This window comes from Osmerus eperlanus, chromosome 3, assembly GCF_963692335.1.
Source record: "Osmerus eperlanus chromosome 3, fOsmEpe2.1, whole genome shotgun sequence".
Lineage (NCBI taxonomy): Eukaryota > Metazoa > Chordata > Actinopteri > Osmeriformes > Osmeridae > Osmerus > Osmerus eperlanus.
The window spans coordinates 22,465,704-22,490,483 of record NC_085020.1 but is presented as its reverse complement, the minus strand read 5'-3'; the positions used below and the strand labels follow the sequence as shown (position 1 = coordinate 22,490,483).

The following is a 24,780-nucleotide window of genomic DNA, read 5'->3' as shown; positions in this document are numbered from 1 at the left end:
AGAGAGAGAGAGAGAGAGAGAGGGAGGAGGGAGGGAGGGAGGGAGAGAAGAGAGAGAGAGAGAGAGAGGATAGAGAGGAGAAGAGAGAGAGAGGGAGAGAGAGAGGAGAAGAGAGAGAGAGAGAGAGAGGAGAGAGAGAGGGAGGAGAGGGAGGGAGGGAGGAGGGAGAGAGAGAGAGAGAGAGAGAGAGAGAGAGAGAGAGAGAGGGAGAGAGAGGGAGAGAGAGGGAGAGAGAGGGATCTGAGTTTTGGTACCTTTTCACTCTCTGTGTCCAGAGCAGAGGTGGCCTCATCCAGGAGCAGGATCTTGGGGTTCCTGACGATGGCCCTCGCTATGGCGATACGCTGCTTCTGCCCCCGGGAGAGCTGGGAGCCCTGAGCCCCCAACCTGAGTCTCGTATCTCTGCCCCAGAAAAGACGCAGCAGCAGGAGAGGGTTGGAGGCATGAACACATCAACGACTGTCTCATACTATACTGGTGGTATTAAGAACACCAGAAAGGACATAAAAGCACATAGTTCTAACAGTATTTTAGTCGCCAGAATCGAGGATCTGTATTTACTGGTCACAATGCAACTGTGTTTTTACTAAATACAATGCAAAGTAACCACATCTCAGCTACCAGGCACGATGAACAAAATGAGACTTGAGTGCAACAAGAAATATCAATTACTGAACTGCAGTGCAACAATAACATCTCAATAAAATTAGTTCATAATACAGTGCTACATATGTCATTGGTCGGTACATAGGTCTACGAGCCATCTACTTACGTCTGGAAGGGTCATAACAAAGTCATGGAGGTATGCTTTCCTGGCAGCCTCGACAATCTCCTCCATCCCCACAGCGCGCAGGTTGTCTCCATACTGGATGTTCTCAGCGATGCTGCAGTCGAACAGCACAGGCTCCTGGGAGACAATCCCGATCTGAGCCCTCAGGAAGGGCACGCTGACGCTGGCGGAGGGACGCCCATCGATCAGCTGAGAGCACACGTCCACAAACACAGACGGTCGCACAGCTGCTCGCATAGAATGTCCCGAATATCAGGATGTGGTTTACATATACATTTAGTCATTTAGCAGACGCTCTTATCCAGAGCGACTTACAGTAAGTACAGGGACATTCCCCCCGAGACAAGTAGGGTGAAGTGCCTTGCCCAAGGACACAACGTCATTTTGCACGGCCGGGAATCGAACTGGCGACCTTCTGATTACTAGCCCGATTCCCTAACCGCTCAGCCACCTGACTCCCTGATTTGCCAACCACCAACCACTCCCTGGTTTGATGAGTGTGTCCTGGTAAGAGAGGAAGGTGTGCGTGGCTCTACCCACCACCTGGCCCTCGTCGGGGTCGTAGAAGCGTTCCAGAAGCTGGACGCTGGTGCTCTTCCCACAACCGCTGCTGCCCACGAACGCCAGGGTCTGCCCGGGCTTCACCGACACCGCCAGGCCCCTCAGCACCTGCACGTCTGGCCGGCTCGGGTACGTGAACCTGCAGTGGACAAACTCAACCTCCCCTCTGAAATCATCCTGGAGGATAGAGTTCATGGGTTCACCACAGGTCAAAGTGGGATCGGTCTTTGTATTTGACATTTTGTTGTCGTTGCACTGTTACTTGTGAAAACCAGGCCATAGTGTACTTCTAGTCTTATTCACTATTTGTGCGTGTGCTTTAGGGTTAGCAACATACATCAGTTACATTTATAAATGTAAAACTTTTTTCGAACAGATGGAAATACAAACTCGTTCGTCCCTCACCCACTGTTTTCCGTCTGTGTGGCTCATGTTGATCCTGGGGACCCGGTCCAACAGTCTGAACAACTGTGCCGCTGCCGTCTTGGCTTTGGCGTAGTCTGGGGTGAAGGACGAGGCCTTCCCCAGAGCAGTCCCACTGATCACAACAGCCGAGATCACCCTGCATACACAACACTGACATTAACATCTTCACAAAGCTGGAGAAAGTTCTGTCCCAAAATGTAAACATGTTTCTGTTTTCTAATAAAGAACGCAGTGATAACTGGGATATCTGTGTGGAGTAAAAACGACGCTTGTGGCGTTCTCGTGAACACGGACCTGAACACCACCATGTAGTTAAGTCCTTCGGAGCTGACGAGATAACCTCCGTATCTGAACGAGGCGGCGTAGGCCATGAAGATAACGCACTGAGCGAAGCCAAAACAGATGCCGTAGATGTTGGCCTTCTTCTTGGCAGACCTGTACGGAGCCTCCAGCTGCTGCTCGTATAAATCCACAAAGGCGCTCTCCTTGGCCAGACCAGCGATGGTTCTGATGTTGGCCAGAGCCTCACTGGACACCTGGGGCGAGAGAGAGAGCAGATAGTTCAGCTGCTGAGGCAGTCAGTCTGGCTCCGACACATCCCTCTAAGATGCTATGCAGCAGAACAGAAGGTGAGCTGGCTGGAAGGTGAAGAGGCGTCCGGCCTAGATTACCTGCCCTGCGTCTTCCATTGCCTTCTTATCCTCATTTGCAAAGCCTGTCAACATCTTGGCTTGGAAGACCCCCGATAGTCCAATCAGTGGCAGGAAACACATGACGACCAAGCTGAGCTTCCAGCTGAAGTAGAAGGCGATGATGAACGAGGCTCCGATGTTAGTTAAGGAGTTCACAATCATGCCAATCTGAGATCCAGTTGCCTGTGAAAATACAAACAAATGAAATAATAATAAAACAGAACGCTGTCTTTTCCAACTCAGATCAAAAACCAAGAACATTTGATCAAAACAACACATCTGATTATCCTGTCTATTTCTTTCATACATGTTCTCCTTGAGACATCCATAAAAGGACAAGAGGAGGAGGATAAGTGCACCCATTGTTCCCCACACTCACCCCCTGGACCATGGAGGCGTCTGTGGCCAGTCTGGTGGTCAGGGCTCCAGGACTGTTCCTGGGGTCATCGAACCAGCCCACCTCCTGTCTCAGCATGGCCTGGAAGCCCACCTTCCTCAGCCGGCGCGTCAGAAGCTCTCCAGACTTCCCGAAGGCATACCCCTGCAGCAGAACCTCAGAGCCATCTGGATTCCATTCAAAGCTGTCTGGTCCTGATGGGTGCTATTCCATTCTATTCTGTTCCATTCTATTCTATTCTACTGTATTTCATTCCATTCTATTCTATTTTATAATATTCTATTCTGTTCCATTCTATTCTATTCTATTGTGTTCCATTCCATTCTATTCTATTGTGTTCCTTTCCATTCTATTCTATTCTGTTCTGTTTTACTCCATTCTGCTCAGTTTTATTGTATTCTACTGTTGCCAAGCGCTGAGCATGCAGAATGAACTGCGACAGTGTTGATTCTGCTGATGCATGGCGGAGCAAACCTGCAGGAACTGTGAGAAGAAGCTGGTCACGGCCACGCCGCAGAACAGAACACAGATCCCATCGATCTGCCGCCTCTGTTCGTTCAGGTCTTGGATGGCAAACGTCTGAGGAAACAAGATGTTTACAGATCAGGGCCTGAACCCATCCTTCCTGAGCACAACCCTGTTCCCGTTCTGCACAGCAGGGGAGAGGGGAACGCCCCCCCTGGGTGAAGCTCTCACCCCCAGGATCTGGCTGAAGAGGATGGCGTAGATGGGGTTGACGGAGCCGTTGATAGCCGCCCCCAGGGAGCCCAGCAGCATGTAGGGCCACTCGGGCTGGTTGTACTTCAGGATACGAGTCACGGGGGCCGGCTCGACGCGCTCCAACTCAGCCTCGGGTTCCTGGGAGAGGATCGACGGACGCAGCTTTACAATCAGAAAGCGATATATCGAGGTCAACTTTTGTGGACAATGTATTGATGTAGTGTGTTCAGCCATTTTGAAGAGGCTTCAGTACCTGTGAGTGTGCTGTCTCCAGGTCTATTGTGGCACTAAATTGGCTGGATTTCATTTTGAGGCTGCTAGATATAGCGTCAGGGATAAATTCATTTGACAACTGTGTTTGTGAACGTCGCCGAAGAGATCTCCTGGAGCAACAACAAAGTATTCAAGCTTGACGTGCTTTTCTTTCACAAGAACTACGTCCTCATTTACTGGGAATCCGAAGCATTGTTTTTACTATGGAGACTGTTAGATTTACCTTAAGCCAGATTCATAGCTTCCTCGACTGAAAGATCGAACTTTCTCAGTGACCTGTTCCTCAATGGCTTGACTGTCAGGACCTGTGAAACAAGGTTCTGTCATCTGCCCAAGACTCATCTCTCTTCAAAGAGTTTGCATGCTTTGAATGTGGTGCCTACCACTGACTGCTGTCACATGAGCCGTGTCATTCCCTTGGTTCTGCAGGGTGACCAGGGTAAAGTAAACGCCCATCTTCTCCAGTAGCTCGCTGTGTGTTCCCCTCTCCAGAGCCCTGCCGTGCTCAAAGCCAACGATGACGTTGGCGTTTCGGATCGTCGACAGGCGATGGGCGATGGTTATGGTTGTCCTTCCACAACGAGCCTGAGAAGAAGAAAAGAGATTGAAGGCAGGTCATGGAGAAACACCACAGCGCCCAGGGCAGCTCATGGAGAAACACCACAGCGCCCAGGGCAGCTCATGGAGAAACACCACAGCGCCCAGGGCAGCTCATGGAGAAACACCACAGCGCCCAGGGCAGCTCATGGAGAAACACCACAGCGCCCAGGGCAGCTCATGGAGAAACACCACAGCGCCCAGGGCAGCTCATGGTGCTGGTGTCTGGTTTGAAGAGAAGACAGACCTTGTCCAGAGCTTGCTGGACCACAGCCTCACTCTCGTTGTCCAGGGCGGAGGTGGCCATGTCCAGGAGCAGGATCCTGGGGTTCCGGATCAGGGCTCTGGCGATGGCGATCCTCTGCTTTTGCCCTCCGCTCATCTGCCCTCCGCCCTCTCCAACCAGCGTGTTAAACCTCTACACGGAACATGTAACAAGGGAGTCAGGTGGCTGAGCGGTGAGGGAATCGGGCTAGTAACCTGAAGGTTGCTAGTTCGATTCCCGGTCATGCCAACTGACGTTGTGTCCTTGGGCAAGGCACTTCACCCTACTTGCCTCGGGGGGAATGTCCCTGTACTTACTGTAAGTCGCTCTGGATAAGAGCGTCTGCTAAATGACTAAATGTAAACATGGTGCCACATGCGTTAGCAGAATCACTGAGCTGTATGGGTCATCGGGTTTAACATTATAATAGTATAGTTGAATAGAACCTGTTCTTGAACGGTACCTGGGGCAGTTCCATAATGAAGTTATAGGCGTTGGCCTCCTTCGTTGCCTGGATGATGTCATCCATTGTTACCCCAGGCCTGCCGAAGCGGATGTTCTCCGCTATGGTTGTAGAGAACAGCACTGGCTCCTGCTCTACTACGCCGATGAGGGAGCGAAGCCACTGGATGTTCAAGCTGCGGACATCATGGCCGTCCAGGGTCACCTGAGAGAGAGAGACGGAGAGGGAGAGAGAGCGAGAGAGGGAGAGAATGATTGTGTCTTAATCCAGTATCTACTGAGGCACTGCAGACTGGCCTCATTATGTTAACAGCTCAATTAAAACACAGAGGGGTGTGGGAGGGTGGTGCCGTACCATTCCTTCCTTGGGGTTGTAGAACCTTTGTATGAGTTGGATGGTGGTGCTCTTCCCAGATCCACTGGGCCCCACGAAGGCAGTCGTTTCCCCTGCTTCAATCGCCATGCTCAGGTCGTCTAGAATCTGAGCACACACACCGCTGGTTTTACAGAGGCACCTCAGAGGAACGCGAGGAATACTGAAAGGTTGTGGGGCGGGAGTACCTTGACATCTGGCCGAGAAGGGTAATTGAACGTGACATTGTGGAATTCAATATCTCCTTTTACTTTGTCGAGTTTGTGACCCTCTTCTGAGAAACAATCGATTTCTGGCTCCTGAACAAGAGGTTCAATCATTCACATGTCCATCATCATCATCATCATTTCATCCAATCGTTGATTGTGGTATCAAATCCTTGATTGTGGAATCAGGCTTGACATTCTGCCTCACTCTGTCTATAGTTTCGAAGATGGACTTGGCCGCAGCACGACCGGACGCAAAGGCCTCCAGACAGGGCGAAGCCTGACCCAGGTTCATGGCTGCCATGAGGACGCCAAAGAACACCTGGAAACAGAGACATCAGACCCTTCCTTCCTTCCCTCCCTCTCCTCTCCTCTCAGCTCTTACAGACCTGAGAGGCTGCAGGGGATGTTACAGGGATGTGAGTTTCCCCCATACCTGAATGAGGCTCCCTGGAGACAACTCCTTGGTCTCTATCACCAGCTTGGATCCGTACCAGAAGGCCAGGGCGTAGCAGAGGAAGATGATGCACCACAGGTAGCCCTGGAACAGCCCGATGATGGTGCCCTTCTTCACTCCCCAGTTCTGGGCCTCCACAAGGTTCCTGTCATACCTGGAGGAAAAGGGGGGGATGCATCAGGGTTACCCTGGCGTTGTCTGTGTCCGTCAGCAGCGGGGAGAAGGAGGGCGTGGGGCTGTTCCTCTCCTCAGAACGAGAGCACGAGAGGTACCTTTCAGCCTCCTTCTCCTCGCCTCCGAAGGCTGCCACTGTTCTGATGGAGGACAGCACCTCGTCGGCCACAGCACCAGCCTTGGCGTACGCCTCCAGCTCCCGGCCAGTCAGCCTGGCCACTGCCTGCACAGAGGAGGAGAGGGAAGGGCGAACACATCATACACAATAGATACTGTGAACAAAACAATGTTCCTCTGAGTATCTGTGGACAAAAATAAGCAGTCTCTTGTGTCTAATGGCATAAAACACGGGAGAGACGCTTACAAATGCAAGTTTTAGAAAGTGGTCTCACCATGGCCATGAGTCCGGCGGCCAGGCCTATGAGAGGACTCACAGCGATGACCACCAGGGTGAGTTTCCAGCCCCCGATGAAGCCCACCATGAACCCGAAGATGAAGGTGGAGATCCGCTCGATGAAGATAGACACCTGGTCAGCAATGGCATTGTTGATCTTGTTGATGTCACTGAGGAAAGAAAATAGTTAAATTATTTAAAAAAGATTACAGTTCATGTAAATTGTGCGTGTTATGTATACATTATACATAGAGTAATAGATTCATGATTAAGGGACTTGCTCTGATATCCTGGTGTTCAGCTCTCCCACAGAATTACAGTCAAACCAGCCTATTTCCATTCTCATAATCTTTCGAAAGTAAGTCTTCCTGATTCGCTGGATCTGTCGTGCTGCCGCTGTCACCCAGAGGGCAATCTGAGGAGCAGGGATGAAGTCATGCCAGAGTCATCTCGCTAGCAGCAGAACAGGTTCTCAAGTAGAAATATTCAAGAAGTAGGATTACTGCTATGTGAAGCATGGTTGGTTCATGTTCAACCACTTACTTGAAAATAACTGACAATGAGCACTCCAACCCCTATACCGACGTAATAATATGCAAACATGGTCATCTGTGCCTCAATATCCACCCTGTGAAGATCATGGATTTAGTGAATGTTATAGTTATGGTGAAGCACCTTTGAACTTTGACAAAGTGTAATTCATTCAGGAGTCTTGACGAGATGCTACGACCTGAACCCAACTCACCCACAGAAGACAGTGCCGTTGTCTGACGTCACAAACACGGAGCCATTCGTCCAGGCGATGGTGTTGTTGATGCACGTCTTATTAGGGTTCGACAGCTCCTGGACCTCCAGCTCGTAGGCCACGAACGTGTTGGTCATCATCCCGTAGACGAGCAGCATGAGAGGGGAGGCAGCTCCGTGGACCAGGGCACACAGGCCCCCCACCACCATCACCACCGTGTCCTGGCAGGTTGCAAACCTAAACTGAGGGGGAGAGAAATCGAAACGGATTGGTTGTCTTCTGAGCCTTGACAGATGTGGTTTCTTTTACACTTCCTTCTATTAATTAAAAGAGAACGAGAACGGTAATCAGTCATTTCGATCAGTAAACTGGATGGGAAATGTAGCGGCTGGAGGTTATTACCAGCTGAAAGTATCCGATATCTAATCCATTCTCTTTTTTGCTCTCCTCTCTGCAATAGAATAAAATTATAAAATAACTATGGCTTTTCAAACCAAAAATGAATTGTAGAATTGTAATATCCCTAATAGCAGTATGATAATATGTGCTGGACTTCAGCAAAGCAATTCTGGCAAATTCAGTAATTGACTCACCCCTTTTCCATATCTGTTCAAATGAAACAGAAATTGAATACATGTAACTTAACAGAGATAACTTTTTCATCCTGCACTGAAGATAAGGCATTGGTATGCAGATGGCAGGAAACTCACTTCTCTCCTTCTTCGACATCATCTTCGTGTCCTCTGGCAGAGAAAGTGTTTTTTTAAGTGTGACAGGCTCCTTCATTGTGAAGGTCAGACAGTCTGTCAGCCCCCTGTTAGACGGGGAACGGGATTCACTATTACTACTTTCTCACTGGGAGCCAACTTTGTGTTTGAAACTTTGAAAGGTGTGCTTTTGTCCTTTTCATTAATCATACTTCACATGTACTTTGATTAATTGATTGTTGGTTGTTTTACTGTTTAAAAATGCTAATAAAAGGTTATTGGTTGTCCATGTTCATTTTGTTTACCAATATAAGTTGATTTAAGAAAACACTGAGATAAATATAACTCTAACTCTAAGTATTCATTTCTAACTGACATTCACACAGGTTAACCTTTCCAACTAACATGTCTAGCTGGTCTAGTTACTCTAGTCTACTTTATTGACAGTAGCTGGCTAACCTTACACATACAGCATTGTTCTTTGTTTAAACTAATTACTTATTGGGACAGTGAGGAAATACCTTCAGCTAGTAATCTGAAGGTTGCCAGTTCGATTCCCGGCTGTGCCACTGACGTTGTGTCCTTGGGCAAGTCACTTCACCCTACTTGTCTCAGGGGGAATGTCCCTGTACTTACTGTAAGTCGCTCTGGATAAGAGCGTCTGCTAAAATGACTAAATGTAAATACCTCAGTAATTTAGGAAATGTGAGCAATTAAAGTCACACAGTTAAACACATACTAATCACCTAAAAATCACCTTGTTTTAACTCTATTAGTTACAATAACATTGTTGCAAACTGTGTGGCCTATAAATTACAATTACTAGACGATACTATTATTGTAAATATACAGTTAAACATATGCATACATATGCATACATGCAAGTTACAGGATTCTGGTGTCTTTTGTTTTACCATTAAGAGGAGATCAAGTCAGATGATCTCATATTTAATTTAATCTTGAAATAAAGATTAACTGTCGCCTACTTTACCTGCTTTGTCCCTTTGTCAGCGTCTCTGACGTTCTCTGATCAACAACACTCCTACACCTCACACCTCTCCTCAGGCCAGTCCTGTCTTCTCTGATCACCTACAACAACACTCCTACACCTCACGCCTCTCCTCAGGTCAGTCCTGTCTTCTCTGATCACCTACAACAACAGTCCTACACCTCACGCCTCTCCTCAGGTCAGTCCTGTCTTCAGTGTATGCCTCTTCTGTTATCTTTGTTCCTTATTTGACTGATAACAGGTTTCTCAGTATTATGAGAGCCTTTGTGAGGCAAAGGTACATTCATTGAACCAATAGGTTAATAAATATTTAGGCTGTTGGACATGAGATTTGATTTCTCATCTGATTAATGAGAGTTTTACCATGCACTTTCAAGCGTCCTTGACTCCCTGGAGATATGGCAGTTATCTAGATTCAATAACATCACAAATACGTATTTAAATGACATGTCAATAAATCCAGTAAGGTAACATTCATATTTAATTATTTTAAATTATTGTTGAATTATTATTATTATTATATTAAATTACTCTATAAAATAACAGAAGATGGAAAAGCCATTAATAGGTGTGCATTACAAGGATATTATTATCAGGATATTGTAAAATGGGTTTAATGACCTCAAGGGCATCTTTCAGAAATGCTTATTCACGCGATGGCTCCACTCACTAAGATTACAGCCATTAATGGGAGAGACAGATCTCTGATGTGTCATTGATTGTAAGAGTGTAATGACCTGCTGATCATTTGAACACAATGGAGTGGTCTCTACAATGGGCTTGAAGATGAAGACTTTGGTCCCAGAGTAAGCCATGGGATTCTGTTCCCAGCTCCCAGACCGAGGTTTTGACTGTCAGGTGCTTGGGTGAGGTCATAGGTCAAAGGGGAATGATTTTCATTTTTTTAATCAACATATTCGGTAATCAACATTTTAAAGATGGTTTAAATGTTATGATGCATGTAGGGTTGAGCTCAGTCACACCTGACAGCACATCAAGGTGATTAAAGCTTCAAGTAATGATTGATTGAAACCAATTCTGATAATTATGTGCAATATCCGATAATGTGATGAGTTTGAGTTCAACAACAGTTAGATCAAACCTTATGTTTAACATGACCCTTGGTCTTGTCCAGGAGAGAAATATGCCTATCTATGACTTATGTTGCTTGTATGATTGATAAAATGTAATTATGCTGTTTGCTAAAGCTTGCTTATGCCTGCATGGCCAAAAGTTAGTTCCCCGTAAAATGCGATTAGGAAATGTCTGTGACACAAGGTCGTAGGTCAGGAGTTGACAATGTTACCAAAGTGTATATGCCATGCAACTGAAAATAGTAGCAGCGTCAAGGCCATTTCTAGAAGCCCTGTCTAAAGACAAAACAAATGCTATCTAGCACCATGCGTATGCTCTCTGTGCTTGCGAAGGCTGTGTTGATGTGTCACCCCCCTCCCACATTGTGATACTATTTAACTGCCCTTCATTCCTGTATTCTTTGTCCATTCATCTGAGTTGACCAGCTTTCCTTATACAACAGACCTACTTTAAATTAATTAGACCGTGGATAGGCCTACCAAGACGAATATGGAAACTCTAAATTATTTTTTAGTTAACTGATATGTGCAGGCTGCAATTACGACAACAAAACCACACTAGTTTACATATAAAGTACCATGTAGGCTACCTATTGAAATACTCCATCATATTAATGAGAATCACAGCCAATCACAGAAAATGGGTTCAGCAGCTATATTATGGAGCACCCGGCAGATGGAGTGCTCTGCGCGTTGCAATGTCCTAGAAGAGTAACCAAAGACAGGTTGTTTGTTTTTGAGACCCGGAACGTGGAGTGGAAGTAGTAGGCTACAAACGATAGAAAAAGTCCTGTGTGTTTAGTGGGACGACGAAGCGACTCCGGGGACTTACTTTACTGCCAAGTTACCAACCACCATCTCCAGAACTTACAACTTCCGCCAGAGACAGCGGCAGGTAAGTTTCTTAGCGTAAGAATGGTTGTGTAAATCAATTCCTGGCGAATGTATTTACTATATAACTATATAACTGAAATGTTAGTGAATTGTATCCCGAGAGTAACCCTTCCAACTCCAAACTGACGACATCTGCGTCTTTGAATCTGATAGAATACCTTTTGCGTTAAAAGTATTTCTTGGTCTCAATTTCTACCAACGATTGGTCAATGAATCGGCGTATTGTGGCGGGAGTATTGTATGAAGTATACTCCCTGCTCTAACGTCAAAGCGTTGCGCAACGTGTTCTGGGGGCGGATTATAGTTAAATGTTCGTGTTCGTACAGTGTTTCGTACCCTGATTATGAAGACGTGTCTTGGATGACCAAATTATACCCGCCTTGTTTGTCCACCTGTCGCATCTCCTAGAAATGTTCCTGTACGTCCTTTTTCTGGTGCCGCTGTGGTTTATTTACCGCTGGTTCAAGGAAACCAAACGAGTGGCCAACAAGTCGCAGAAGTATGTGCTCATCACCGGCTGTGACACTGGGTTTGGTAACCTACTGGCCCGGCATCTGGACAAGCTGGGCTTCTGTGTGACCGCAGCCTGTTACACTGAGAAAGGGGAGGATGAGCTGAAAAAGGCCTGCTCTGAAAGACTGAAAACCCTTCACCTGGATGTCACCAGCCAAGACAGCATCAACAAAGCTGTTACATTCCTCACCACAGTAGTTGGGGAGAAAGGTGAGTGGGGAAATGACTGTCGTTGCCTCATGACGAACACCCTGAACATTCTTGAATACAGAATGAGGTGTCACCGTGAGCAAACAAGGCTTTTCTCAAGCACGCACATTTGGCCCCAGGCTTAAAGCTCACCACCTCCAGCGTACCACACTGGCATGTAAGCACATGTACGTGTGGAATGTTCCTCTCCACTAATTGACGTGTCCGTGCGTGGGTGCGATGTTCCAGGTCTGTGGGCCGTGGTGAATAATGCAGGTGTGTCCGTGCCAACGGCCCCCTGTGATTGGCTCACCGTAGAGGACTACCGGGGCATGCTGGAGGTCAACCTGAACGGGGTCATCGCCGTGACTCTGAGCGTCCTGCCACTCATCAAGAAGGCCAGGGGCAGAGTGGTCAACGTGGCCAGTGTGTGCGGACGAGTGAGTCCCTTTGGAGGGCCGTACTGTGTGTCTAAATACGGAGTGGAGTCCTTCAATGACAGTCTGCGGTGAGACACCTTGTTGTACCAGAAACATCCTTGTTTTATTCATGTGCAAACACTGTGGCAAGTTGAATTATGGTCTTGTAAATATTGTGTGTCTGTTGTGTTCTTTGTCTGTCTCAGGATGAACATGGCACCCTTTGGAGTGAAGGTTCTGTGTATTGAACCAGGATTTTTCAAGACCAGCGTGACTGATGTGTCCATCCTGAAGAAAAACATCAAGACGCTGTGGGACAGATTGCCTCAGGATGTGAAAGATGACTACGGAAGCGATTACCTACACAAAGGTATGTTTGCAGAAGGACATGTTCAAATTGCACTCACACAAATGGAATGAGGAAAGCAATTTGCAATGCACCTCGATAAAAACTCACGAGACAAGACTGTCTACTTTACTATAAGCTCTGAAGTCTTGACATCACGTGACCTCAACTTTTCAAAATCGTTTTGTTCCTCCAGTGGATTTGAAGTTCAATGACACCTTCACCAAGATGCTGGATGGAGACCTGATGAAAGTGGTCAACTGCATGGAGCACGCCGTCTCTGCCCTCCACCCCCGCACTCGCTACTCTCCCGGCTGGGACGCAAAGTTCTTCTGGCTGCCCATGTCCTACATGCCAACCTTCATCTCAGACAAGTTCTTCTTGAGGGATGCCGTCAAACCCAAAATATCTGTGCTGTAGTTCATTTCAAAGATGATGGTAGAGTATTTGTGTCATAGAGAGAGCCCCACTACAGAGTTCGCCTTTTTTATATTCACGGAAAGGTTTCATTCCGGATTGAACCTCAGTGCGAGGACACCCTAATGTGTTGGGGGGGCACTTCTAGACCCACGTTGACGACCTGAGAGAGAGAGAGATACTAGAATATAAGTAAGGAAAAGGAGGCTAGTGGAGGCTTTAAACACACGTAGCAATGCTAACTCTAAATCAGCAGTTTTGTTATGCAGTTGTTAACACACTTTATCCTTAAATCATTTTTATGTGTAACATGAACCCCAGTGTTTCATAATAAAAATCAGTTGCTCATGAATGATTAACTTGATCCATTATCAACCTTTACTTTCTGCTATGCAATGAAACATTCAGGGGGTTGTTAAAAACACATTTTTGTTGTGTATTTGTGCATTCATATTTTGGGGGAAACAAAAGACCAGCGCTTACAGAAACACACAACACTGGATGTCAACATTACAAGGGTTGGATTATATTACTATGCGCCAAAATACAACTAATCTGTCCACCACTTGAATTGTTATTGGCATTTGACAGTTTCACAGCTCTGCTCTTTGTTCAGTATGTAGTGTCAAATTATTGGTCACTTATCATACAAACTTATTGTTCAAGAAATTAGGTAAAAAGGTTATCAGAGATACGGTTTGTGTAAGAGTTTGTGTGCTTCATTACACAATCAATCACCGAGAAAATGTTTAACTGCGGGATTGAAATTCAACCGACCTTTGACACCAGTCGACCTGCAGACCCACCTGCTTATGAGCACTGTTTAGAGACTGAGTAGGTCTGATCAGCTAACCACTCACTAACTTCAGCACTGACTGAGTAGGTCTGATCAGATAACCACTCTCTAACTTCTACCTCATTGATGACAAGGGAACTATGGTAGGTTCAATTTATAATCCGTGTTTCCAAATACAGGTAAATGTTTCACATCTGTAAAGCTCAAAAGTCAATCTAAAAGTGAACAATACAACTCACTATTTGTCAATTGAATGTTTATATGTTGACTAAATAACTAAAACTCAAAGCCTAAAGTTTTGCTGAGACATGTATGTTTAGTCAGTTATGAAAGCTGCAAGCTTTGTTTTTCTGTTTGTTTTAGACTAAATGAGATTCCAAGATGCCATCTAGTGGTCACAAAAACACTTGCATTAGACCCCTGCAAAACGCTGCCATTGGTTGCAAAAAAAGGCCTTTTTGCAAACAATTATCTAGTAGGCCAACCTATAGAAAATTGTACATTGACTTTGACATGAAATTAAGAACATCATGTAAACCAGGTACTCTGTATCTCTCTACTAACTAGTACAGCTTTAAAAACTCCTATAATCCTATGAAGGGCAAATCTATTTAATTTCAAATTGTTCATTTTTCAAGACCAGATTTGCACAAAAAGCCCATGTCAGGCGCATTGCTGTGATTATGACAAACTAATATTATAATCCTTCTAGTGTCAGTTCAGTAAGCAAGATAAACAAGGATTATGGTGCTGGAACTGGAGGACAGAGACAAGAGAGGTTTTGTAGTTAAAAAGAAACCGGCAATTCATCGACTCCAATCCCTTATTGTCTGATTTAGTATAATGAGTGTTAGTTGTTAAAGTGTGGATTTTATTTTTTATTTGTTAGCCAAATCTTTTGTAAACGCCTATATGCAACTATCATGCAGAGACAGCAACGCAAATGGACAAAGATTTAGTTTTTCCTTGTGTAAGTTAGGTATTTTATCATGAAGGAAATGTGTTTTGTTACTGTGTTTTAGAGTAAGATTAACTCATTTTATTTCATTTCGCAATAGGTGTCTGAAGAAAGTATCCTGTTTGATATTTCAGAGGTTGGCAACGTCTATATTAGCTTGTAGGCTAGTTGATTCATCTAAATATTGAAAACTGATTAATATGATTAACTCATTGTCTTCTTATCTCACTCAGGTAATTCTATCACACCAGGTTATAACATTTATTCTAATTTTAATCGCTGTCAGCGCTGTCGTCTGGTACATTAGAGACTCATACAGAGTCGACGACTTTGACCAGAAGCATGTCTTCATCACTGGCTGCGACAGCGGCTTCGGAAATTTAGTGGCAAGGCAACTTGACCGTAAGGGATTCAACGTTATTGCTGCATGTCTGACGGAGGAAGGCGCATCGGAGCTGACCGCCGCTTCCTCTCCCAGGGTGAAGACGCTGCTGTTCAATGTTACCGACAGCGCGAGCATCAGAAGTGCGGTGGAGTTTGTGCGCGCCGAGGTCGGGGAGAGAGGTGAGACGGTCAGCGGTGGTAGAGATAGGGTGCCGGTGCCAGCCAGAGTCTAACACCGGGAGAGATACAGTAAAAGAAAAAAAGTAAAGATGTGTCTGACTATTCCACAGCCCTAATTCATTTTCCAACCACCCTCACTCCGTGATCTAGGCTAAACAGAATAGAAACAACACGTATTTTAAAGAATTTATGTGTGTTAAATTTACACTTCTGTAAACTCATTGTATTCCCAGTGTCTTTTTTGTTGACATCGTTTTGATTCACGACAAACTGACCCAAAACTTACACACTGGAAGATGTGATTCAGTGCTGAAACCTGGATCTTCCAGGACTTGGACTGCCTCTTTGACGATGATACTTTAAAACAGATTAGTTAATGGCTTACTTAGGAGGGCAATGTATCATACAGTGTATCCATTGAGGATTAAAGTGGTTTTAAATATGTCTGGTTAAAGATAATTTGCCTTTGGACATTCCTGGAGTGCATATGTAAGACAAGTGGTTGAAATCTCTTGACATGAAATATTTATCTGAAGCATCACTCTTGAATTTGCTAATCTTTTGGCTGGAATTATCTAGATTGCATTGCTCCTTCTGTGCTCACATAATATGACTGTTGTGTAAGTGAAGTATTTCCTAAACGTACCTATAAGAATTAGAGCTTGCCATCATTTATTTATGATGTGAGACTAAGTAGGGTCTATTCTCTCTCTCTCTCTCTCTCTCTCTCTCTCTCTCTCTCTCTCTCTCTCTCTCTCTCTCTCTCTCTCTCTCTCTCTCTCTCTCTCTCTCTCTCTCTCTCTCTCTCTCTCTCTCTCTCTCTCTCTCTCTCTCTCTCTCTCTCTCTCTCTCTCTCTCTCTCTCTCTGTCTCTCTCTCCCTGTCTCTCTCTCTCTCTGTCTCTCTCTCTCTCTCTCTCTCTCTCTCTCTCTCCCTGTCTCTCTCTCCCTGTCTCTCTGTCTCTCTCTATGTCTCTCTCTCCTTCTTCAGGTCTCTGGGGGTTGGTGAATAATGCTGGGCGGTCCATCCCCATCGGGCCCACTGAGTGGATGCAGTTGGAGGACTTCACCAAGGTCCTGGATGTCAACCTGCTGGGGGTTATCGAGGTGACCCTGCTGTTCCTCCCCCTGCTGAAGCAGGCCCAGGGCAGGGTGGTCAACGTGGCCAGCATCCTGGGGAGACTGGCTCTGAATGGAGGAGGCTACTGTCTGTCAAAGTGGGGGGTGGAAGCCTTCTCCGACAGCCTCAGGTATTACAGTATGCATAGAATGTTATGTATTTCTAATCTTTATATTTAAATACAAATTACAAGATGATGTGAGTTTCAAGGTTCATGAATGTTGTGAAACATTAGGAAGATCAAACGCTAGTTTGAAGAGGTTCCAATTCACCCCTTGAGTTATTAATAGACATAAGCATCTTAGTGTATTAGTTGATTGCAGCCAGTCATTGTGCTCATTTAACCCATGGAACAAATCTCTCCTTCCAGGAAATGCATGCATTCAAAACAATTAGTTAATAAACATCTATATACAGTAAATGAATACATAATTAGAGGGATGTTTAAAAAATAAAAACATGAATTACATGAATTATATTATTATATGAATTTAATGTCCCAAAATATGTATAGAAATGCAAACTCCATACCCTGGTCTATATCCACCTATCCAACGCCTGTGTTCCTCCTGGTGCTGTCAGGAGGGACATGCAGCACTTTGGAGTGAAGGTGAGCATCATCGAGCCGGGCTTCTTCAAGACTGGGGTGACTAGGCTGGATCTGATTGAGGCAGACCTGAAGAGACTGTGGGACAGGCTCCCTCAAGACGTCAAAGACTCTTACGGAGAGAACTACCTTGATGAATGTGAGTACTCACACACTGTGTGTGTGTGTATGTGTGTACAGTATGTAAGTGTGTGTGTGTACAGTATGTAAGTGTGTGTGTGGTTTGCTTGAACAGATGAAAATCAGAGGCTTTGAGGTAGCCGGTGTTCACAGTGTGTAACTCAGCTGTAGAGCTTTAGACTGCAGGTCCCAGATTTAACCCCCCCCGCTCCACGTTATGTTGCTTCAGATAAAACTGTCACCTAGAAAAAAACATCATCATCACAATACCTGTTGAGGTCTACACTAAGTAGGAGTTGACTGTAAATACAGCACCAACAGCCGTGATTCTGATCTTGATGCTTTTCCCAGAGCCTGGATGTCACCCCTCGTGTTCTGTGTTGTAGACGTGAAGGCCCAGGACTTCTCCATGGGTCTCCTGTGCAGTTCAGACATCTCCAAGGTGACCAACTGCATGCAGCACGCCCTGACGGCGGTCCACCCCCGGACGCGCTACGGCGCGGGCTGGGACGCCAAGCTCCTCTGGATCCCTCTGTCCTACCTCCCGTCCTTCGTGGCAGACTTCACCGTCAGTGTCCTCCTTCCTGTCCCAAGAGACCACAGGAAGGTCCAGGGCAACCAGGTGGACACAGGAAACTGATGGAATCACCAGTCTTTCGATCGCAGCCACCTCAGTGATGTCGATACGGTAACCGTGTAGTTGTGTTATTGTAAGTAACCCCAAGCTAGCTACAAGTGAATGCCATGGATATTTAAACATATAATGAATATATAGTTATATAACTATACTATATTGACTTAACATTCGGTAGGATGAGAGTGTTGACTTTTTAAGGTGTAAAAATGAAATTCAGCGTTTGAAAATGAATGCAGAGATCATATTACAAAAAATTCAATTTATTAATTCTGTCAAGCAACATAAATCTGACTTCCACTCTATCTAAAAAAAACATTTGGGCATGTTTCGAATGATCACTGATACAGTCTTTATTTGTCCTTTTCATCACAATACAAAACAATCAGTCTACGAGCACATCATTATAGCCCAGGAACATAAGTCAGACACTTCATTTACTGACTTGACCAAATCTATTACTGCACACATGGATTTGTACTGTTGGACTATATCAACTCAGAGAGTCTGGTGGTCCAGAATGAGAATAATACAAGTTCATACATTAACATGGGCCTGTTCAAGTATTTCCATCATTTAAAATTAGGCCGTTATTGATCTTTATAAAGAACTTGAATTTTGATTGAAATATACAGAGGGAAGGAACACCGTGATAATTTTGATCATGTACTGTACTATGTATGCTCAGCATACCCATATCCATCTGAAGAACTAAACAGCCATGGGGAATTATCCCTGCTGTGGATCAGTTCGTTTCATTTGTTGTTTTGTAGCCCTGAAATGAGGTATATAAAAACATTAAAAAATTAACTGCAGTCGTGTCCAGTTTTGTTCAGTGGCAAAACATATTATACAGTCAGGTCAGGTGAGACCACATGGAACACTACGCATTCTGTGACATCACAAGAAGCAACATCAGTCATCATGCTGTGATGTCATCAGTCTTCATGCTGTGATGTCATCAGTCATCATGCTGCGATGTCATCAGTCATCAGGTTTTGCACAAACTTGTGAAGTTCATGAACGCTGACATTAAAGCAGAAAAGGGAAACATACAAAAGACTAAGGTATTCTGAAGTTTTCAAAGATTCATCTTTTCACTCAAATTGGTGAAAAAGGTGATATCATTTGATTTCTTTTTAAATTGCATTTGAAACAAATGCAGATCTTGACTAGTGGTAGACTTTTAGACCCTTCTGTATTCGTCACCCAAAACATGAACAGGCTCTTAAAATGGTACACCTACTGTACATTCACAATGTACTTCACCAGTTATTTGTTATTGACGTTCATGCAGCTCTATTTATAAGATCATCTATGGGTTTTTGAACTGCCAGGAGATATTATCAACAAAATCTTACTCTTCAAATTTACAAATATACAACATATTTATAACATTTCTATCAGCAGCTTCAGTGCAAAGATATACATATAGTACATCAAAATAAAAAAAATCATTAAACAAGAATTGGCATAAGAAATATTAGAAGGCATAGTCACGACAGACTTCTTTTTCTGTATGCTATTGAAACGTTCATCTAATATATTTTTCTTACAAAACAATCTTGGTTTTGTACACAGGCTGCATATAAAAAATAGATTCTGTGCAAAGAAGAGTGAGTGTCTTTGATTCCCATCTGCCTGTGAGAGAGGGCGGTGCGGGGCGGGGGGGCGGGGAGGAGGGCGGGGGGGCGGGGCGGCGGGGAGGGGCGGGGGGGCAGGGAGGGGGGGGGAGGGGGGGGAGAGGCAGGGAGGGAGGCAGGGGGGTAGGAGGGGGGTCAGATCTCGCTGTCCTCTTTGACGAGGTTGGCTGTGTCCTGGAAGGTGTCCTCTGTGGGGGAGAAGGTGCTCAGGGGCTCCCTCTTCAGGGGTTTGGCGGAGGGGATGAAGGGGGAGGGGGCGGAGCCATCACCCCCCCCGCTTCCTGCTGCTTCATCTTTCATCTGAAATACAGGAAGTGAAACATTATCCACCCGTAGCAAGACAAGCCGAAGGTCAACAAAAACACTGGTGACGACAATAAGAGTACGAATCCTAGCTGTCCTTAAGTCCCATGTCAGAGGTCTCCTGCACTACTACACACAGTCCCATAGAGGCCTCCTGCACTACTACACACAGTCCCATAGAGGCCTCCTGCACTACTACACACAGTCCCATAGAGGCCTCCTGCACTACTACACACAGTCCCATAGAGGCCTCCTGCACTACTACACACAGTCCCATAGAGGCCTCCTGCACTACTACACACAGTCCCATAGAGGCCTCCTGCACTACTACACACATGGAGGGATCGCTGGGATTACCTCTGAGTAAGTAGGGTTTTCAAATGTGGTGCTCGGTTTTAATTTTCTTTTGAAGAAACTCCACTTGGACTCCTGCAAACACACAAGACCAAACACAGGCGTCAAAGGTCACAGTGCCACTACGGTAACCATGACCACGCGGGGCGGGAAACTCACAGGAAGGGGGTTGGAGCTGGTGACGGAGGTTGGCACCACGCCGGAGCTTGTGTCTGCGTGGAACGCGGGGTTGGCAAAGCTGTTTTCTATCTGCTCACCAGTCACGTTAACCGTCACCTAGTTGGAGTTTAAAGACAAGATCTTTACTACTGTGGTTTAGTACTCCTGCATAGTGAATTATTAATGATCAGGGGCTTTAGACTGACAGAAGATCATGAATGACAGTGTGTCTAAGGTTGCCTTGGTTACCTGAGTGGCATGAATGACAGCAGGATTGCTGTACACTCCAGCTGCAGTGGCATACAGCGGGTTATCAAACGTGACTGGCTGCCGCCCTGACCCCACGGCAAAATTCTCATCCTGATTGGGCGAGACGGTACACACACTGCTAAGTGAAAATGCACGGCATAAAGTAACCATCACATGACAGGTGTCCGCTTTGACCTCAGTGACCTGGAACACGTGCTTCTTCACTCTGTTAACAGCAGAGTGGAACAAACCAGGTGAGGAAAAAGCCTTGTTAATGTTTGTGGGGGGTTCTGAAGTCAAGCAGGCCTCCTCAGGTCAAGCGTATCATCACATTGCTGACGGTGTCTTCCAGTGACACCACTAAGCGACAAAGGGACACGGGTGGCTGCTCACCAGCTGCATGGCCCTGTCGATGACTGACACCCCGAGGGCGTGTGGGCCCAGGTCCATGGTGACGTTGTCCCCCGAGCGGAACGTCACGCCGTTCCCCGCGTCGCCGGACTTCACCAGGCTGCTCAGGCTGGGGACGAAGGAAAGCAGGCGTCACCATCATCATCATCATCCCCATCATCCTCATCATCACCATCATCATCACCATCATCATCCCCATCATCATCACCATCATCACCATCATCATCACCATCATCGAGTGGCAGTAATGTGTTCATGCAGCACATCCATGACATGCAGGGGAGTCAAACCTGTGGCCTCTTCATCTGAGGTCTGGTGTTATACCGCTGAGCTATACCCAGCCCTACCAGGATGTCAGATCAGACACTGTCTAGGGCCATGGCAGAATGTGTGGCAGGTTCTGGGGGCCGTCCTGGTGCGACCTACCTGGGGAGTTTGGGCATGTTGGGGATGAAGGAGCCAGTCCGTTTGTAGTTGAGGAAAATCCCAACGGCCAGCGCTCCGGTGATCAGGATGATGATCACTGCCAGCAGCACAGCTACCGCTGTGGGTACACAAGCAACAAACAAGTTCCTTCATCTTGTGAAACCATACTGGGGATTAAAACGCTTAGGGAAATAATACCAAAAGTTCAGTAAAATGAGTTTTTCGGTTTTCAAGGGATCCACACAATCATTAATTTAATAAATGATTCCTGAAGTGTTTGGATTTGGCTTCTTGTTATTGTCCGGTGTAATCTTCCACAGGTGATAAAAACGACTTGAGTCCTCGTTACGTTGGGGTCAGAGGACCCACGGTCAGAGTCTGCTGAGTTGAGGGAATCAGTGGAAGACTAACTGTAGCTGGAGCAATGTGGTGTAATATTATTAGCAGGTAATGAGCAGCTAAAAGAATATGGTTTGCTCAGCTAGTTCCTGTAACTGGCCTCTGTTCTGTACCTGTTCCTGCTGGAGCGCCTCTCGACTTCCCCATCTCACAGTAACTTCCGGCGTAGCCATAGGGACACCTGCAGAGAACAAAAGGCAACAACATCTATAAATGTAGATATGCATCCTTTTTCACACTGGAGAAATACAATACAACATACTCACATACTTCTTTCTAAACAGTGAAACAACAAAACCGTTACAGCTTGTGGCTGGGGTGATGATAAAACACCAATATGAAACAACATCAGCCGACTCTACACAGTGCTTCCGGAAGGTTCAGCCGACTCTACACAGTGCTTCCGGAAGGTTCAGCTGTCTCTACACAGTGCTTCCGGAAGGTTCAGCTGTCTCTACACAGTGCTTCCGGAAGGTTCAGCTGACTCTACACAGTGCTTCCGGAAGGTTCATCTGACTCTACACAGTGCTTCCGGAAGGTTCAGCTGTCTCTACACAGTGCTTCCGGAAGGTTCAGCTGACTCTACACAGTGCTGCCGGAAGGTTCAGCTGACTCTACACAGTGCTTCCGGAAGGTTTAGCTGACTCTACACAGTGCTTCCGGAAGGTTCAGCGGATGGACTCACTTGCACTGTGGCAGGCCCCCTTCGTCAGTGTAGCAGGACCCTCCGTTCATGCATCTACATGCAAGGGGCATAGGGACGGGAGCCTCAATGGCTGCAGGAGTGAGAGCCAGGCAACACACAGAAGGTCACCACCACGTCACACAGACATCACAGAGGAACCAACAGCCATGAATGTACGGGTGGATGGAGAATGGTTCCAGGCGTGGACCGGTGGTGCTGGACCCGAGCAGTCCACCTGGGAAGCTACCACGTCATGTGGTGAACATACCTGCGTCACACTCGTTGGAGTTGATGCCGTCCATGTTGGATCCTTGCGGGCAGGAGCAGGTGTATCCACCCGGCCTCAGAAGACACAGGTGGCTGCACACATCCTTGCAGGGGTTCGACACTATGAGGGAGAATCAGCTGACGTTAACTACAAATCAAACTGAGCTGGGAGTGTTTTTTGCGGTACAGCCTCAGCCAGTGCTTCTGACCGAGTCTTGTATCTGAGTTGGGTAGTGTTTCTGACTTGTGTAGTGTTTCTGACAAGGTATTAGTGTTTCTGGCTTGCTGTGTAGTGTTTCCGACCAGGTCTTAGTGTTTTTGCTTGCTATGTAGTGTTTCTGACCAGGTCTTAGTGTTTCTGGCTTGCTATGTAGTGTTTATGGACAGGTCTTAGTGTGTCTGACCAGGTCTTAGTGTTTCTGACCAGGTCTTAGTGTTTCTGGCTTGCTACGTAGTGTTTCTGACCAGGTCTTAGTGTTTCTGATTGAGGGTTCTTTGACCTGAGCGGTTGTGTCGCTGCTCCTGGTAGATCCGGACTTGGGTCAGCCAGGGGTTGATGGTCACCACCTTGACTTTGTCTCCCTTTCCAAACTTATCAGCCTTCCAGACCTCCCCCCTCTCCTTGGTGGTCCAGTAGACATGACCCTCAAACACATCCAGACTGTAGGGGTTGCCTAAGGCTGGGATCAAACAGAGCACACCACCATCACCACACATTACAGGGCTTAGACAACGCTTACAGTGCAGTCTGATGACGTGTCTCCTTGTTAAGGTAGTGGGAGATGATTGGTTAATGAATGACGAGTAGGTTGAACCCTGTACTGACCTCCGGACATGACGATCTTCCTCTCCGAGCCGTCGGGCTTCATGGATTCAATGATGTTCTCCTTGGAGTCGCACCAGTAGATCCGGTCTCCGTTCAGGTAGTCCAGTGCCAGGCCGGTGGGCCATCCCAGGTCCTCATCCAGCAGAACCTGCCGGTGCTGCCCATCCATCCATGCCGACTCGATCCTCGGCCTCCTACCCCAGTCTGTCCAGTACACGGTTCTGGGAAACACAAACAAGGTCACAGGGATTGTCAGAACCAAGTCTCTCCCACCCAGTCCCTCAGGCCTGTTCTATGTGCTATGTTCTTATCACTGTAGTCGTCACGCCTCCTACCCCAGAGCTGGGTTGACGACAATAGCAGCCGGCTGGTCCAGATCCGTGTGGATCAACCACTTCCTGTACCGCCCATCCAGCTTCGACACTTCTATGCGATTGGTTCCTGCATCTGTCCAGTAAATGTGTCTGGAAAACAAAAAAATGAATAGGCGTCAGCCAGAATACGGATCGGTGATACCTGCTAAAAACCATAAAGAGACACGTGGGAGCGAAGTACCCTCCGATCCAGTCCACTGCAATCCCGTCAGGGTTGGCGATGTATCTCAGGTTCAGATCCACCTCCTTCACTGGGTTGTTGCCAAAGTCGTTGAACGTTGTCATGTAGGCCCGTTTGATGGATCCAAACTGAGACCCTCTCCCCAAGACGGTCCAGTAGACGACACCTGAGAGAGAAACACCACGACACACTCAGCCTCAACAGAAACACCACGACACACTCAGCCTCCACAGAAACACCACGACACACTCAGCCTCAACAGAAACACCACGACACACTCAGCCTCAACAGAAACACCACGACACACTCAGCCTCAACAGAAACACCACGACACACTCAGCCTCAACAGAAACACCACGACACACTCAGCCTCAACAGAAACACCACGACACACTCAGCCTCAACAGAAACACCACGACACACTCAGCCTCAACAGAAACACCACGACACACTCAGCCTCAACAGAAACACCACGACACACTCAGCCTCAACAGAAACACCACGACACACTCAGCCTCAACAGAAACACCACGACACACTCAGCCTCAACAGAAACAACACGACACACTCAGCCTCAACAGTCTCT

At 46.5% G+C, this 24,780-nt stretch overlaps 4 protein-coding genes across 8 annotated transcripts in view; 2 read left to right on the top strand and 2 right to left on the bottom strand.

Annotated features, from left to right (window-relative positions):
• abcb11a (ATP-binding cassette, sub-family B (MDR/TAP), member 11a) overlaps positions 1 to 7,979 on the bottom strand; it is a 9,202-nt gene extending 1,223 nt beyond the window's left edge. The window contains 25 exon segments of the mRNA XM_062457936.1: positions 255 to 377; positions 379 to 402; positions 773 to 979; positions 1,331 to 1,528; positions 1,757 to 1,913; positions 2,072 to 2,313; positions 2,449 to 2,652; positions 2,849 to 3,010; positions 3,341 to 3,445; positions 3,563 to 3,724; positions 3,840 to 3,969; positions 4,083 to 4,164; positions 4,243 to 4,444; positions 4,704 to 4,874; positions 5,185 to 5,388; positions 5,539 to 5,664; positions 5,745 to 5,855; positions 5,971 to 6,084; positions 6,199 to 6,373; positions 6,492 to 6,616; positions 6,786 to 6,957; positions 7,069 to 7,202; positions 7,331 to 7,415; positions 7,533 to 7,774; positions 7,935 to 7,979. Coding sequence (XP_062313920.1) covers positions 255 to 377; positions 379 to 402; positions 773 to 979; positions 1,331 to 1,528; positions 1,757 to 1,913; positions 2,072 to 2,313; positions 2,449 to 2,652; positions 2,849 to 3,010; positions 3,341 to 3,445; positions 3,563 to 3,724; positions 3,840 to 3,969; positions 4,083 to 4,164; positions 4,243 to 4,444; positions 4,704 to 4,874; positions 5,185 to 5,388; positions 5,539 to 5,664; positions 5,745 to 5,855; positions 5,971 to 6,084; positions 6,199 to 6,373; positions 6,492 to 6,616; positions 6,786 to 6,957; positions 7,069 to 7,202; positions 7,331 to 7,415; positions 7,533 to 7,741 — 3,624 coding nt within the window. The 5' untranslated portion in view covers positions 7,742 to 7,774; positions 7,935 to 7,979.
• A 2,969-nt stretch (positions 7,980 to 10,948) lies between these two features.
• Positions 10,949 to 13,472, top strand: dhrs9 (dehydrogenase/reductase (SDR family) member 9). 2 transcript variants are annotated; one of them, XM_062457940.1, is made up of 5 exons: positions 10,949 to 11,251; positions 11,645 to 11,959; positions 12,188 to 12,446; positions 12,564 to 12,727; positions 12,900 to 13,472. In XM_062457940.1, the coding sequence occupies exons 2-5, from the start codon at positions 11,647 to 11,649 to the stop codon at positions 13,121 to 13,123; spliced, it is 960 nt and encodes a 319-aa protein (XP_062313924.1). In that variant the 5' UTR covers positions 10,949 to 11,251; positions 11,645 to 11,646; the 3' UTR covers positions 13,124 to 13,472. The 2 variants fall into 2 exon arrangements, with proteins under 2 accessions (XP_062313924.1, XP_062313923.1); XM_062457939.1 differs by having other exon boundaries at positions 10,953 to 11,237.
• A 530-nt stretch (positions 13,473 to 14,002) lies between these two features.
• On the top strand, positions 14,003 to 18,486 carry rdh1 (retinol dehydrogenase 1). 2 transcript variants are annotated; one of them, XM_062457938.1, is made up of 6 exons: positions 14,003 to 14,059; positions 14,975 to 15,010; positions 15,108 to 15,438; positions 16,428 to 16,686; positions 17,139 to 17,302; positions 17,670 to 18,486. In XM_062457938.1, exons 1-6 carry the CDS (start codon positions 14,057 to 14,059, stop codon positions 17,921 to 17,923), a joined length of 1,047 nt encoding a protein of 348 aa, XP_062313922.1. In that variant the 5' UTR covers positions 14,003 to 14,056; the 3' UTR covers positions 17,924 to 18,486. The 2 variants fall into 2 exon arrangements, with proteins under 2 accessions (XP_062313922.1, XP_062313921.1); XM_062457937.1 differs by lacking the exon at positions 14,003 to 14,059 and adding an exon at positions 14,652 to 14,886.
• A 1,187-nt stretch (positions 18,487 to 19,673) lies between these two features.
• lrp2a (low density lipoprotein receptor-related protein 2a) overlaps positions 19,674 to 24,780 on the bottom strand; it is a 60,488-nt gene continuing 55,381 nt past the window's right edge. For all 3 annotated transcript variants that reach the window (XM_062457838.1, XM_062457840.1, XM_062457841.1), the window contains 13 exons: positions 24,195 to 24,360; positions 23,975 to 24,103; positions 23,640 to 23,860; positions 23,314 to 23,493; positions 22,815 to 22,934; positions 22,547 to 22,637; positions 21,975 to 22,042; positions 21,463 to 21,580; positions 21,019 to 21,145; positions 20,626 to 20,736; positions 20,377 to 20,493; positions 20,221 to 20,292; positions 19,674 to 19,860 (listed from right to left, as the gene is read on the bottom strand). In XM_062457838.1, the coding sequence (XP_062313822.1) occupies positions 19,696 to 19,860; positions 20,221 to 20,292; positions 20,377 to 20,493; positions 20,626 to 20,736; positions 21,019 to 21,145; positions 21,463 to 21,580; positions 21,975 to 22,042; positions 22,547 to 22,637; positions 22,815 to 22,934; positions 23,314 to 23,493; positions 23,640 to 23,860; positions 23,975 to 24,103; positions 24,195 to 24,360 (1,685 nt within the window). In that variant the 3' untranslated portion in view covers positions 19,674 to 19,695. The remainder of the gene's footprint in view (positions 19,861 to 20,220; positions 20,293 to 20,376; positions 20,494 to 20,625; positions 20,737 to 21,018; positions 21,146 to 21,462; positions 21,581 to 21,974; positions 22,043 to 22,546; positions 22,638 to 22,814; positions 22,935 to 23,313; positions 23,494 to 23,639; positions 23,861 to 23,974; positions 24,104 to 24,194; positions 24,361 to 24,780) is intronic.

What these genes read in the sequence shown, in the direction of transcription:
- rdh1 (XM_062457937.1), top strand. Translation starts at nt 14,860, where the DNA reads ATGGACAAAGATTTAGTTTTTCCTTGT. An exon ending in AAGATTTAGTTTTTCCTTGT is followed by an intron (nt 14,887 to 14,974) that starts GTAAGTTAGGTA and finishes ATTTCGCAATAG; the next exon opens with GTGTCTGAAGAAAGTATCCT. An exon ending in GCCTTCTCCGACAGCCTCAG is followed by an intron (nt 16,687 to 17,138) that starts GTATTACAGTAT and finishes TGGTGCTGTCAG; the next exon opens with GAGGGACATGCAGCACTTTG.
- dhrs9 (XM_062457940.1), top strand. Translation starts at nt 11,647, where the DNA reads ATGTTCCTGTACGTCCTTTTTCTGGTGCCGCTGTGGTTTATTTACCGC. An exon ending in CACAGTAGTTGGGGAGAAAG is followed by an intron (nt 11,960 to 12,187) that starts GTGAGTGGGGAA and finishes GCGATGTTCCAG; the next exon opens with GTCTGTGGGCCGTGGTGAAT. An exon ending in AAGCGATTACCTACACAAAG is followed by an intron (nt 12,728 to 12,899) that starts GTATGTTTGCAG and finishes TTGTTCCTCCAG; the next exon opens with TGGATTTGAAGTTCAATGAC.